This window comes from Pleurodeles waltl, chromosome 3_1 (genome assembly GCF_031143425.1).
Source record: "Pleurodeles waltl isolate 20211129_DDA chromosome 3_1, aPleWal1.hap1.20221129, whole genome shotgun sequence".
Classification (NCBI taxonomy): Eukaryota; Metazoa; Chordata; class Amphibia; order Caudata; family Salamandridae; genus Pleurodeles; species Pleurodeles waltl.
In genome coordinates, this window is record NC_090440.1 from 1054570550 (window position 1) to 1054583746 (window position 13197).

General features: G+C 47.6%; 1 protein-coding gene across 1 annotated transcript in view; it reads right to left on the bottom strand.

Moving 5' to 3' along the window:
• Window positions 1–13197, bottom strand: part of DDX18 (DEAD-box helicase 18) — a 194036-nt gene that overhangs the window by 17249 nt on the left and 163590 nt on the right. The window contains exon 13 of the mRNA XM_069224345.1: window positions 2403–2580. Coding sequence (XP_069080446.1) covers window positions 2403–2580 — 178 coding nt within the window. The remainder of the gene's footprint in view (window positions 1–2402; window positions 2581–13197) is intronic.

The following is a 13197-nucleotide window of genomic DNA, read 5'->3' on the forward strand; positions in this document are numbered from 1 at the left end:
TTCTTTGCTCAAAACTGGATAGACCCAACTGATTTAATAACAAATCGTCTTTAAGCTTGATGAGTAAAGGTGAATTAAAGGCATGGTGTCTACAGCCATTTGAAGAATGAAAGACACCAAAAAGCGTCAAAAAAGTAGTGCCTCTACGTATGATGAACTGTTGGATAATGAAGTGTTACAACCTTACCTGGAGCACATTTTAAATTCTCAGCAGTGGTCTGTGATAACTAGGCTGAGATGTAATTTAGCCCAACGTGCAACGCCCTTCCAAAGACAGCTTGATTCTTCAAGTCCATTAGCTACCTGCCGCTGAAATGGTACCACTAAACAATGTAGACTTAATTTAATGATTGATTTTTTTTTACAGGTTTTATTATGCTCCTTGATCAATTTATATTACACAACTAATGCAAAAATATGAATTTAGTCAATGTAGAGCTGCCTTATTCTTTTTGCAACAATTACAGTCAGTTGAAGTTTGTGTTACTGTTTTATTTTGAACACCATACGTGTAAAGAAATGCCTCCTTGGCATGGTTACCCCCTAACTTTGGGACCCTGCTAACCAGGCCCCAGCACCAGTGTTCTTTCCTTAAACTGTACTTTTGTCTCCACAATTGGCACAACCCTGGCACTCAGGTAAGTCCCTTGTAACTGGTACCCCTGGTACAAAGGGCCCGGACGCCAGTGAAGGTCTCCAAGGGCTTCACGTTTCCCGCCGGACGGGTGAGACTTAGCACACTGCACCAGACACCCCCAGCTCGACCTGCAGAAAACCTACACCCCAGGGAGGACTCCCCAGCGACTGCGAGCCCGTGAGTAACCACAGACGACCCCCCCTGAGCCCACACAGTGACGCCTGCAGAGAGAATCCAGAGGGGTTCCCCCTAACCCCGACTGCCTGTAACAAGGGACCCGACACCTGGAACCAACACTGCACCCGCAGCCCCCAGGACCTGAAGGAACCGAACTTCAGTGCAAGAGCGACCCCCAGGTGACCCTCGGCCTAGCCCAGGTGGTGGCTGTCCTGAGAAGCCCCCTCGTGCCTGCCTGCAACGCTAGAGTGAACCCCAGGTCTCTCCATTGTTTTCAACATAAAACCAGACGCCTGCTTTGCTCAATGCACCCGCAGCCCCTGTGCCGCTGAGGGTGTACTTGTAAGCCTTCTCATATCCCCCCCCACCCCCTCCCGGTGCTCTACAAAAGCACCTGGTCTGCCCCCGAGGAGGCAAGTACTTACCTGCTGGCAGACTGGAACCAGAGCACCCCTGTTCCCTATAGATGCCTATGTGTTTTGGGCACCTCTTTGACCTCTGTACCTGACCGGCCCTGAGCTGCTGGTGTGGTAACTTTGGGGTTGCCTTGAACCCCCAGCGGTGGGCTGCCCATGCCCCAAACTTGAGACTTGTAAGTGTTTTACTTACCTTCAAAACTAAACTTTACTTACCTCCCCCAGGAACTGTCGATTCTTGCAATGTGTCCACATAGAAAATAGCTTATTGCCATTTTTACAAAGACTACATGATATGGTTTTCATTCAAAGTTCCTAAAGTTTCTAAGTGAGGTACCGTACATTTAAAGTATTAATTGTAAATCTTCAACCTGTGGTTCTTATAATAAACTAGGAAAAGATGTTTTACAACCTATTGGCCTGGAATTGTCTTTGAGTGTGTGGTCCTCATTTATTGCCGGTGTGTGTGTACAACAAATGCTTAACACTACCCTCTGATAAGCCTACTGCTTGACCACACTACCACAAAATAGAGCATTAGAATTATCTACTTTTGCCACTATCTTACCTCTAAGGGGAACCCTTGGACTCTGTGCACACTATTTCTTACTTTGAAATAGAATATGCAGAGCCAACTTCCTACAATATGTATAAGAAAGAGGCTGGGAGAATGTTTCTCTCTTTTTTTATGACCTATTGGGCGTTCTTGCTATTAGCTGTGGTGTCGGGGTTTGCCAGGGAAAGGACAATAGCCTTGCCTTTGCCTTACATTTTGAATCTGCTTTTAGATCAGTTTTAGAATTTTATATGGAAAATTGCAAAATAGAATATATTGAAATACTTAACAGATTAGGATTCTTACATGTAGAGTTACATAGCAAAACCAAATGCAGCTCATAAGGATTTATAAATAAATACATGATAAATTAGTCTGTAAGCTTGCAGCATGGCTAGATTAGGTTACTTACTCCTGATGCTTTGCAGTAACCTTTCTCCTAAAAAGTAGTAACAATTCACAATGTGCGTTCTGGTAAGAGGAAGGGAAAGAGTTAAGTGCAGAAGTCAAATTACACACACTAATGCATCTCTATGTAACCAACATGTGAACATCACAGAACCAAGCAAACAATTCAGAAACAGCATTTGCTTATGAAGCACAAGGAAAAGGATACTGAGATCAACAAACGGAGGCACTCTGAAGCCAAACGAGAGAGAAACCTTGGGCAGATCCAGAGTGTTAACACTGTAGATCTGCTTCAAAGAATGGGAGTCATAAGCTCGGATATATGCCTTGTAAGCTTCCTGGGCAGACTTATGGAGGTAGTAATTTTTCTCTATCAATTTTTCTAGCTGAAAAAGGAAAACAGATAAACAATTAGTTTGGCGAAATACACTTACAGAAGGTACACCCATCTTCCAAGTAACCTAAGAATTCTTCATATATTGCATTTAGCTGCCTGGTAAACAAAGCTCCTAAGTAGTGCAATTTTAACTTCTTTTCCCAGTGAAACATTTACAAAAATAATGGCTTGAACCATTGCATGAAACCATGCTGCAATAAAAAATATGACTCAACTGAAAGAATCAATAACCTGTTCAGCGAGAGCTCCGAGAATACTTGCACCCCCCTTCCTGCTACTCATTTATCCACTGTCAACCTACATAAACTCATGACAATATATTTGTATTTCAAACAAACAAGAGTAAAAAGACTAGTCGCTAGGATATTTTAGCTGATTTGTGGACTGATAAGTATGACAGCTAAGTTTCATCTTAACCATAAAGCAATCCAGAAAGAAAACAAACAGCAAAATAAGTATACTAAACCTACACAATGTTAGCAATGAGCTCTTGGAACACTGCATATGTTGCAAAGTAAAAAAAAAAAAAAAAAAAAAAAAAAAAAATAGAAATCAAGGAAAAGTGTGTATGTTACCCAGTCCGACCATTATTAATTATAATGTTTTAAGAACAATCTTTTTTATACAACAAAGGTTTTACAGATGAATAGTCAGTAAAAGGGTCACAGAGAATTTTCCAAAGAACAAAAAAACTGCAGTGAAATCATTAAGCAAAATGTTTGTATGAAAAAACTTAAAACAATGTTTTAACTGAGAAGACTGGAGTGATATCCTATGGAGTTATTTGGCATATTAACCCAAACACCAACCTTAATTTCCATGCATGTGTGTTGGGAAGCTGTGACCACAGATTATCTCAAATGTAATTACAATTTCCTATCCCCTTCCTTCCACAGGAGTGTTGACATGTACGTTATTAACCCTCATCAGACTGAAATTGGACTCTCTCTCCCCCTTTTACAGTCTGTGCTTATAAAGCAGAAATAATATGCTCGGACTGTTACCACACAATAAAAAAGGGCATGGGTACTCAGAAGGTCCCTTAAGGGCTGCAGCATGTATTGTTACACCTTAAGGGACCCATCATCACTTTCATGCAGACTGCCATTGCAAGCTGAGTGACATGGTGCTGACAAAAGTGAAAACACGACATGGCACACAAATTCTGTGTGCCATGCCTGCAGACACTGCATGCAATATATTTGTCACCCCTAAAGCAGGCCTTACAGCCCTAAGGCAGGGTGCATTATGCTTAATGTGTGTAGGGAAGCGATCTCAAGATATGCAATGATCAAAACAAGTTTCTCTGCTACATAAAAGCTTCACTGAAACCTATGGTGTTTGGTATGATATTTCTCGGTATTAATATACCCCGATTACAGTGATTTATTTATTAATAAATGCACCCAGAGGGTACCTTAGAGGTATCCTATGACCCCTACTAGTCCTCGAGTGACTGGCTGATTGATAGTCTAGCCTGCCACCACGGACAGGTTTCTGACCCGCTGCAGATGAGGGCCCACGTTCTGAGGCCAGAAACAATGCTTGCCCTGGAGAAAGGTGTTCATACTACCTCCTCCAGTGGGGTGGTTAGCAATTTAGCATACAAATGCCTGGGACTTCAAATTTCCTGACACCCTGGATTTGCAACCCCAGCATTCCGCTGCCCTGAGGCCCATTTGGCACCAGGACAGATGGGAAATTCGCTGTTGTAGGAGACGTGGAGTACAACCAGGTCATACACACCTCTAAGGTGAGCTGCCTGATGTACCCCCACTCTAGGAAAAATCCACCATCTTAGTGATGGCCGAATTAGGAGCTCCGGGACAGGGTTATGCCCACTCCCTGCAGGAAGTGGTCACATGGGGGGGGTGTAGTGGCCAGAAGGGTAAGTAGCCCATTGGCTACTACTCTTCATTCCCTGTAACACCCCTAAACCTAGCAGTTAGGGAGCCTCTGGCACCAGGAAAGCAGATTTGACTCCCGTAAGAAGAAGTTGGACATAGAAGAGCCGTGAAAAGCAAAAAACTATGAGCAACAACTGACCTGGCCCCCAACCCTGCCGGCCTACCTGCTTTCCTCTACACCTGCACCACAGTAGACTCATCCTGCAGCTGCTCCGCCTCCAAAAGCCTAGCACTGCCAGCACTTTAAGGAACCAATAGCATCTCCTGTGGAGTAGCAGAGCTACACCCCTGCAGCCACCCAAGAACCGTGAGAGTCCTGAACTGTGGGAAAACATGCACCAAAGAGCATCACTGCACCCGAGCCCCCCAGACTGAGTTGAAGCGAGCCAATGAGGTCCTGAGGCCCTCCAGAGCTAAACCCCACCTTGGGTTTGGTCAGACTGGTCCCGCTGTTGCTGCCTGCAGCCTCTTTTGTACTGGAACCAAGAACTGCAAGAAGTCTTCACAACATAACCCTGCCGGACAAATCACCACTGCACACGAGCCACCCAGCCCAGGTTGCTGTGGACCAACGGTGGCCCTTTGTGCCCAAAACCATTGAGACCTGAGCACCCACCCCCTCTTGAGTTCAGCCAAACTGGTCACCCAGTCCCCCCACTTGCAGCCTCTGTTGCCCAGAAACGTTTCCCGTTAAAGTGAGTGGGACACCCAGAAGCTGTAAAGTACCTCTGCACCGGGATGCCCCATTGCCTCCCCAAGTGACCCATTTGTGCTGCGCTGGACATTGCCATACGCACCAGAGCTGACTGAGGTGACCTGATGGTGCTGTCTTGGACCTTGCCCATGCTTACCTTAACTCTAGAAGAACAACCTTGTACGTCATTGCCAAGTACTCATCGGCAGTATTTATTTAGGGTACCCAACTTTGAAAAGCACCTCTGCACATGGATGTCCCAGAACTGACTGAGGTGACCTGATGTTGCTGTCTTAGACCTTGCCCATACTTACCTTAATTCCAGAAGAACAGTCCTGTAAGTCGTTGCCAAGTACTGGTATTCAGTATATGCTTCTTTTACATAGGATAACATTAATGCATTCAAGTGTATTTGCTGCATACTTCAAAACGGTTAACTTAAGAAGTACTTACCCAATAACAAAGGTCTTGGTGTTACAAAATACATAAAAATAAGTGTTATTTTTCTAGATTGGTGTGGATCTCTGAGTGTGTGGGTCATATATTGACTGTTGCATGCAGCAAATATCTTACACTCCCCTTTGATTAGCCTAAGCTGCTCGACCACCCTACAACAAATAAGAGTGCTTGAGAATTTTAAAGAAAGCCCTGTCTACTACGAAGGGGATACCTGGACTCTTTACAAAGTAAACCTCTGGTATATTATATAAAAGAGCCAGCTTCCTACAGGGGTAATTTGAGTACAGCAGCTTCCCAAGGTCTATCAAACATCTATTCAACAGAATATACAAACTGAGAGCAGTAACAGCAGCTGACGACTGAATCATCAAAAGACCAGTAGTGGTCAGGCTTTCGAATGACTGCCGTAGAGACATAATATTAGAAAAAGGTCAGCATAAGCAGATCTTTTAAAGTTGAGAATATCATGATTTTCATTCTCCTGGACTATACCATTGTAGTTCTACAGCAACATAAATCCTTCCTGAAGGTCAAGCAAAGGCTACCATTGATAGAATGATACATGCAAGTGTTCTCAGCCAAACTGATAGTAATACAAGGTGATCCAAACTGTTTTTACAGACCCAAAGGAAGACTTCCACTGAGCTGAGAAAGAAGGCTGTTGACTATTAAAGCACCAGCATCAGTAGTCGAGCAACAGAAATCAAGAACTTGTTTTAGGTTAGTGAGATGGCTTACCCTGTGACACATGCACAATGACAAGGAGACATCTATAGTAGTGCTATCAGCTCTAAAACAGCAATGTTTGCCTAAAGGGACATCAGACGTAGAAACTGAATCTTTGGAACTATGAACAAAGTCAGACAACTCTCACTACAGTTGGGGTGGATAAAAGGGGATAAGGCTGGACCCCGAAAGCCATGGTGCCGGCAAGGCAATCACACTCAAACACGTTTCTTTATTGTCCAGATCTGACCACTGTGGCAGCAGAATAATTTCACTAGTGCAGGAATGACTAGTAATAAGATATTGCTCATAGCACCCATCCACTTTCCTCCTGAAGCTCAAGGTCACGATGGGGGTGCTATAAGAAAGACAAAAATATGTGTAAAAATAACATCTGAAAAGGAGGGGTGTAGGTCTCGGTCCTACAGGAAATGCATCACAGCAACTATATGGCCAGACTAGGGAAAAAGGCAGAGGGGCAGGAAGTTTGTGATAAACTGTAACTGATCTACGGACGTCCACGTTAAGAGTAACAAAGAAACCTTAGTCAGTCCCACGTTATAATTGCTACAGAGGGACAAGGCCTGTATAATAAACCAGTCAATAAAACATATCTCAAGATTCCAAAACTAAGGTAATTTGAGCTATGGCAAAGCTTGGTTTCTGACCGCAGATGAACTCAACCAATTAATAGAAGCCTCCACAGATATGAGGGCTGACAAATCTTTCTCTTAGGCCTTAAGCGACCCTTTGATTAAGAACACTACTAAGGTTTGAAACATCAGCCTGGCCTTCAAAACAGGAACAGAGTATAATAACATTGACACAATATCTTTAAATGGACGGACACTAATCCATGCTCAATATAACTTTGCCTTCCTATTACTCTGTTGCACTATATTTAAATTGTTCACTCACAAAATGACCACACACTGAGCTGAAAGCACCTTTACATCCCTTTTTGAGCTTAAATGTATATTTTTGCAACTTCCCAACATTACAGAGCCTCCTACGTTCTGTTTCCGAATGAGGCGGTGGGAGTGGCGAAAGAGCCTGGGCAGACACGGGACCTCCGTAGAGGTTTCTTCCCCATCCTGCCAGCCGTTAGGTTTTGCCCCGAAGTGACGCAGTCAGGACAACCAGATAGACTCCCCCACAGCGAGGACTGGTTTGGGGAGGGTGTGGGAGTCGGGTGGTTGGGGAGGGGCGTCAACACAGAGGCGCTTCCTTGCTCCAGGGAGGTAGTTTAAATGGAAATAAAGTGCTTGGGGCAAGAGGATAACTCTGATTCAGCGCGCTTGTGTCAGATCGGCAGCAGCGCTCCTCATGTGCAGCCCCACGCAATAAAGATGAGGTGCTCTCCACACACCGGAGCACTCCAGTCAGGAACACAGCACTCGTGCCCTGCTATGACCCTGAGGGTGAAACCGAACTAGAGACTCTCTTGGCCGGGGCACGTCACACAGCTGTACGGTCCAGCAAGTAGGCCAGCACAGGGGTTCTGAAGAAAAGCAGTGGCAGTCCCCCCTTATGACCTAGCAGATCACAGGTCAGTCCATCAGCAAAGCAGTCCAAGGAGGTCCCTGGCAAGTCCTCCAGCAGCATTGTGTGTCTAGCCCATCAGTGTCTCTCCATGTCGGGGGAAGATCCCTGTACTTACTCATTTTGCACAGCCTCCACAAAAAGGGGGAGAATGAGTTCTAATCCGACCTAACTGGTTCTAGGAGTGTCCCCTTTCTCCTCCAGCACTGGCCCCAGAAATCAGTGGTGGGTGAACGAGCCTTTTGTGCGAGGCCAGGGCACAGCCTTTATGTAAGGAAATGCCTCCTTGGCATGGTTACCCCCTGACTTTTTGCCTTTGCTGATGCTATGTTTTGAATTGAAAGTGTGCTGAGGCCTGCTAACCAGGCCCCAGCACCAGTGTTCTTTTCCTAATCTGTACTTTTGTATCCACAATTGGCACACCCTGGCATCCAGGTAAGTCCCTTGTAACTGGTACCTCTGGTACCAAGGGCCCTGATGCCAGGGAAGATCTCTAAGGGCTGCAGCATGTCTTATGCCACCCTGGAGACCCCTCACTCAGCACAGACACACTGCTTGCCAGCTTGTGTGTGCTGGTGAGAACAAAATGAGTAAGTCGACATGGCACTCCCCTCAGGGTGCCATGCCAGCCTCTCACTGCCTATGCAAGTATAGATAAGTCACCCCTCTAGCAGGCCTTACAGCCCTAAGGCAGGGTGCACTATACCATAGGTGAGGGCACCAGTGCATGAGCACTGTGCCCCTACAGTGTCTAAGCCAAACCTTAGACATTGTAAGTGCAGGGTAGCCATAAGAGTATATGGTCTGGGAGTTTGTCAAACACGAACTCCACAGCACCATAATGGCTACACTGAAAACTGGGAAGTTTGGTATCAAACTTCAGCACAATAAATGCACACTGATGCCAGTGTACATTTTATTGTGAAATACACCCCAGAGGGCACCTTAGAGGTGCCCCCTGAAATTGTATCCAACTATCTGTGTAGGCTGACTGGTTCCAGCAGCCTGCCACACTAGAGACATGTTGCTGGCCCCATGGGGAGAGTGCCTTTGTCACTCTGAGGCCAGTAACAAAGCCTGCACTGGGTGGAGATGCTAACACCTCCCCCAGGCAGGAGCTGTAACACCTGGCGGTGAGCCTCAAAGGCTCACCCCTTTGTTCCAGCACCGCAGGACACTCCAGCTAGTGGAGTTGGCCGCCCCCTCCGGCCACGGCCCCCACTTTTGGCGGCAAGGCCAGAGAAAATAATGAGAAAAACAAGGAGGAGTCACTGTCCAGTCAGGACAGCCCCTAAGGTGTCCTGAGCTGAAGTGACTAACTTTTAGAAATCCTCCATCTTGCAGATGGAGGATTCCCCCAATAGGGATAGGATTGTGACCCCCTCCCCTTGGGAGGAGGCACAAAAAGGGTGTACCCACCATCAGGGCTAGTAGCCATTGGCTACTAACCCCCCAGACCTAAACACGCCCTTAAGTTTAGTATTTAAGGGCTCCCCTGAACCTAAGAATTTAGATTCCTGCAACTTACAGAAGAAGAGGACTGCTGAGCTGAAAAACCCCTGCAGAAGAAGAAAGACGACACCAACTGCTTTGGCCCCAGTCCTACCGGCCTGTCTCCTGCCTTCTAAAGAAACCTGCTCCAGCGACGCTTTCCCCAGGACCAGCGACCTCTGAATCCTCAGAGGACTGCCCTGCTTCAAGAGGAACAAGAAACTCCTGAGGACAGCGGCCCTGTTCCAAAAAGACTGCAACTTTGTTTCAGAGGAGCAGATTTAAAGACCCCTGCAATCCCCGCAAGAAGCGTGAGACTTGCAACACTGCACCCGGCGACCCGACTAGACTGGTGGAGAAACAACGCTACAGGGAGGACCGTCCGGCGACTCCAAGACCGTAACCCAAGTTGTCCCCCCTGAGCCCCCACAGCGACGCCTGCAGAGGGAATCCCGAGGCTTCCCCTGACCGCGACTCTTTGAACCTAAAGTCCCGACGCCTGGGAGAGACCCTGCACCCGCAGCCCCCAGGACCTGAAGGACCGGACTTTCACTGGAGAAGTGACCCCCAGGAGTCCCTCTCCCTTGCCCAAGTGGAGGTTTCCCCGAGGAATCCCCCCCTTGCCTGCCTGCAGCGCTGAAGAGATCCCGAGATCTCTCATAGACTAACATTGCGAACCCGACGCTTGTTTCTACACTGCACCCGGCCGCCCCCGCGCCGCTGAGGGTGAAATTTCTGTGTGGACTTGTGTCCCCCCCGGTGCCCTACAAAACCCCCCTGGTCTGCCCTCCGAAGACGCGGGTACTTACCTGCAAGCAGACCGGAACCGGGGCACCCCCTTCTCTCCATTCTAGCCTATGTGTTTTGGGCACCACTTTGAACTCTGCACCTGACCGGCCCTGAGCTGCTGGTGTGGTGACTTTGGGGTTGCTCTGAACCCCCAACGGTGGGCTACCTTGGACCAAGAACTGAACCCTGTAAGTGTCTTACTTACCTGGTAAAACTAACAAATACTTACCTCCCCTAGGAACTGTGAAAATTGCACTAAGTGTCCACTTTTAAAACAGCTATTTGTGAATAACTTGAAAAGTATACATGCAATTTTGATGATTTGAAGTTCCTAAAGTACTTACCTGCAATACCTTTCGAATGAGCTATTACATGTAGAATTTGAACCTGTGGTTCTTAAAATAAACTAAGAAAAGATATTTTTCTATATAAAAAACCTATTGGCCGGATTTGTCTCTGAGTGTGTGTACCTCATTTATTGTCTATGTGTATGTACAACAAATGCTTAACACTACTCCTTGGATAAGCCTACTGCTCGACCACACTACCACAAAATAGAGCATTAGTATTATCTATTTTTACCACTATTTTACCTCTAAGGGGAACCCTTGGACTCTGTGCATGCTATTCCTTACTTTGAAATAGCACATACAGAGCCAACTTCCTACAAAAGGTATTGCAGGTAAGTACTTTAGGAACTTTGAATCATTACATTAGCATGTATACTTTTTACATAAAACACAAATAGCGGTTTTAAAAGTGGACACTGCAATTTTCACAGTTCCTGGGGGAGGTAAAGTATTGTTAGTTTTAACAGGTAAGTAAGTCACTTACAGGTTTCAGTTTTTGGTCCAAGGTAGCCCACCGTTGGGGGTTCAGAGCAACCCCAAAGTTATCACACCAGCTGCTCAGGGCCGGTCAGGTGCAAAGGTCAAAGAGGTGCCCAAAACACATAGGCTTCAATGGAGAGAAGGGGGTGCCCCGGTTCCAGTCTGCCAGCAGGTAAGTACCCGCGTCTTCGGAGGGCAGACCAGGGGGATTTTGTGGGGCACCGGGGGGGACCAGAGTCAGCACAAAAAGTACACCCTCAGCAGCGCGGGGGCGGCCGGGTGCAGTGTAGGAACACGCGTCGGGTTTCCAATAGTTTCCTATGGGAGAACAAGGGGTCTCTTCAGCGATGCAGGCAGGCAAGGCGGGGGCTCCTCGGGGTAGCCACCACCTGGGCAAGGGAGAGGGCCTCCTGGGGGTCACTCCTGCACTGAAGTTCCGTTCCTTCAGGTGCTGGGGGCTGCGGGTACAGGGTCTTTTCCAGCCGTCGGGAAATGGAGTTCAGGCAGTCGCGGTCAGGGGGAGCCTCGGGATTCCCTCTGCAGGCGTCGCTGTGGGGGCTCAGGGGGGACAACTTTGGTTACTCACAGTCTTGGAGTCGCCGGAGGGTCCTCCCTGAGGTGTTGGTTCTCCACCAGTCGAGTCGGGGTCGCCGGGTGCAGTGTTGCAAGTCTCACGCTTCTTGCGGGGAGTTGCAGGGGTCTTTAAATCTGCTCCTTGAAACAAAGTTGCAGTTCTTTTGGAGCAGTGCCGCTGTCCTCAGGAGTTTGTCTTTCTTGAAGCAGGGCAGTCCTCAGAGGATTCAGAGGTCGCTGGTCCCTTGGAAAGCGTCGCTGGAGCAGGTTTCTTTGGAAGGCAGGAGACAGGCCGGTAAGTCTGGGGCCAAAGCAGTTGGTGTCTTCTGTTCTTCCTCTGCAGGGATTTTTCAGCTCAGCAGTCTTCTTCTTGTAGTTTCAGGAATCTAAATTCTTAGGTTCAGGGAAGCCCTTAAATACTAAATTTAAGGGCGTGTTTAGGTCTGGGGGGTTAGTAGCCAATGGCTACTAGCCCTGAGGGTGGGTACACCATCTTTGTGCCTCCTCCCAAGGGGAGGGGGTCACATCCCTAATCCTATTGGGGGAATCCTCCATCTGCAAGATGGAGGATTTCTAAAAGTTAGAGTCACTTCAGCTCAGGACATCTTAGGGGCTGTCCTGACTGGCCAGTGACTCCTCCTTGTTGTTCTCATTATTTTCTCCGGCCTTGCCGCCAAAAGTGGGGGCCGTGGCCGGAGGGGGCGGGCAACTCCACTGGCTGGAGTGTCCTGCGGTGCTGGAACAAAGGGGTGAGCCTTTGAGGCTCACCGCCAGGTGTTACAGCTCCTGCCTGGGGGAGGTGTTAGCATCTCCACCCAGTGCAGGCTTTGTTACTGGCCTCAGAGTGACAAAGGCACTCTCCCCATGGGGCCAGCAACATGTCTCTAGTGTGGCAGGCTGCTGGAACCAGTCAGCCTACACAGATAGTTGGATACAATTTCAGGGGGCACCTCTAAGGTGCCCTCTGGGGTGTGTTTTACAATAAAATGTACACTGGCATCAGTGTGCATTTATTGTGCTGAGAAGTTTGATACCAAACTTCCCAGTTTTCAGTGTAGCCATTATGGTGCTGTGGAGTTTGTGTTTGACAGACTCCCAGACCATATACTCTTATGGCTACCCTGCACTTACAATGTCTAAGGTTTGGCTTAGACACTGTAGGGGCACAGTGCTCATGCACTGGTGCCCTCACCTATGGTATAGTGCACCCTGCCTTAGAGCTGTAAGGCCTGCTAGAGGGGTGTCTTACCTATACTGCATAGGCAGTGAGAAGCTGGCATGGCACCCTGAGGGGAGTGCCATGTTGACTTACTCATTTTGTTCTCACTAGCACACACAAGCTGGTAAGCAGTGTGTCTGTGCTGAGTGAGGGGTCTCCAGGGTGGCATAAGACATGCTGCAGCCCTTAGAGATCTTCCCTGGCATCAGGGCCCTTGGTACCAGAGGTACCAGTTACAAGGGACTTACCTGGATGCCAGGGTGTGCCAATTGTGGATACAAAAGTACAGGTTAGGGAAAGAACACTGGTGCTGGGGCCTGGTTAGCAAGCCTCAGCACACTTTCAATTCAAAACATAGCATCAAAGGCAAAAAGTC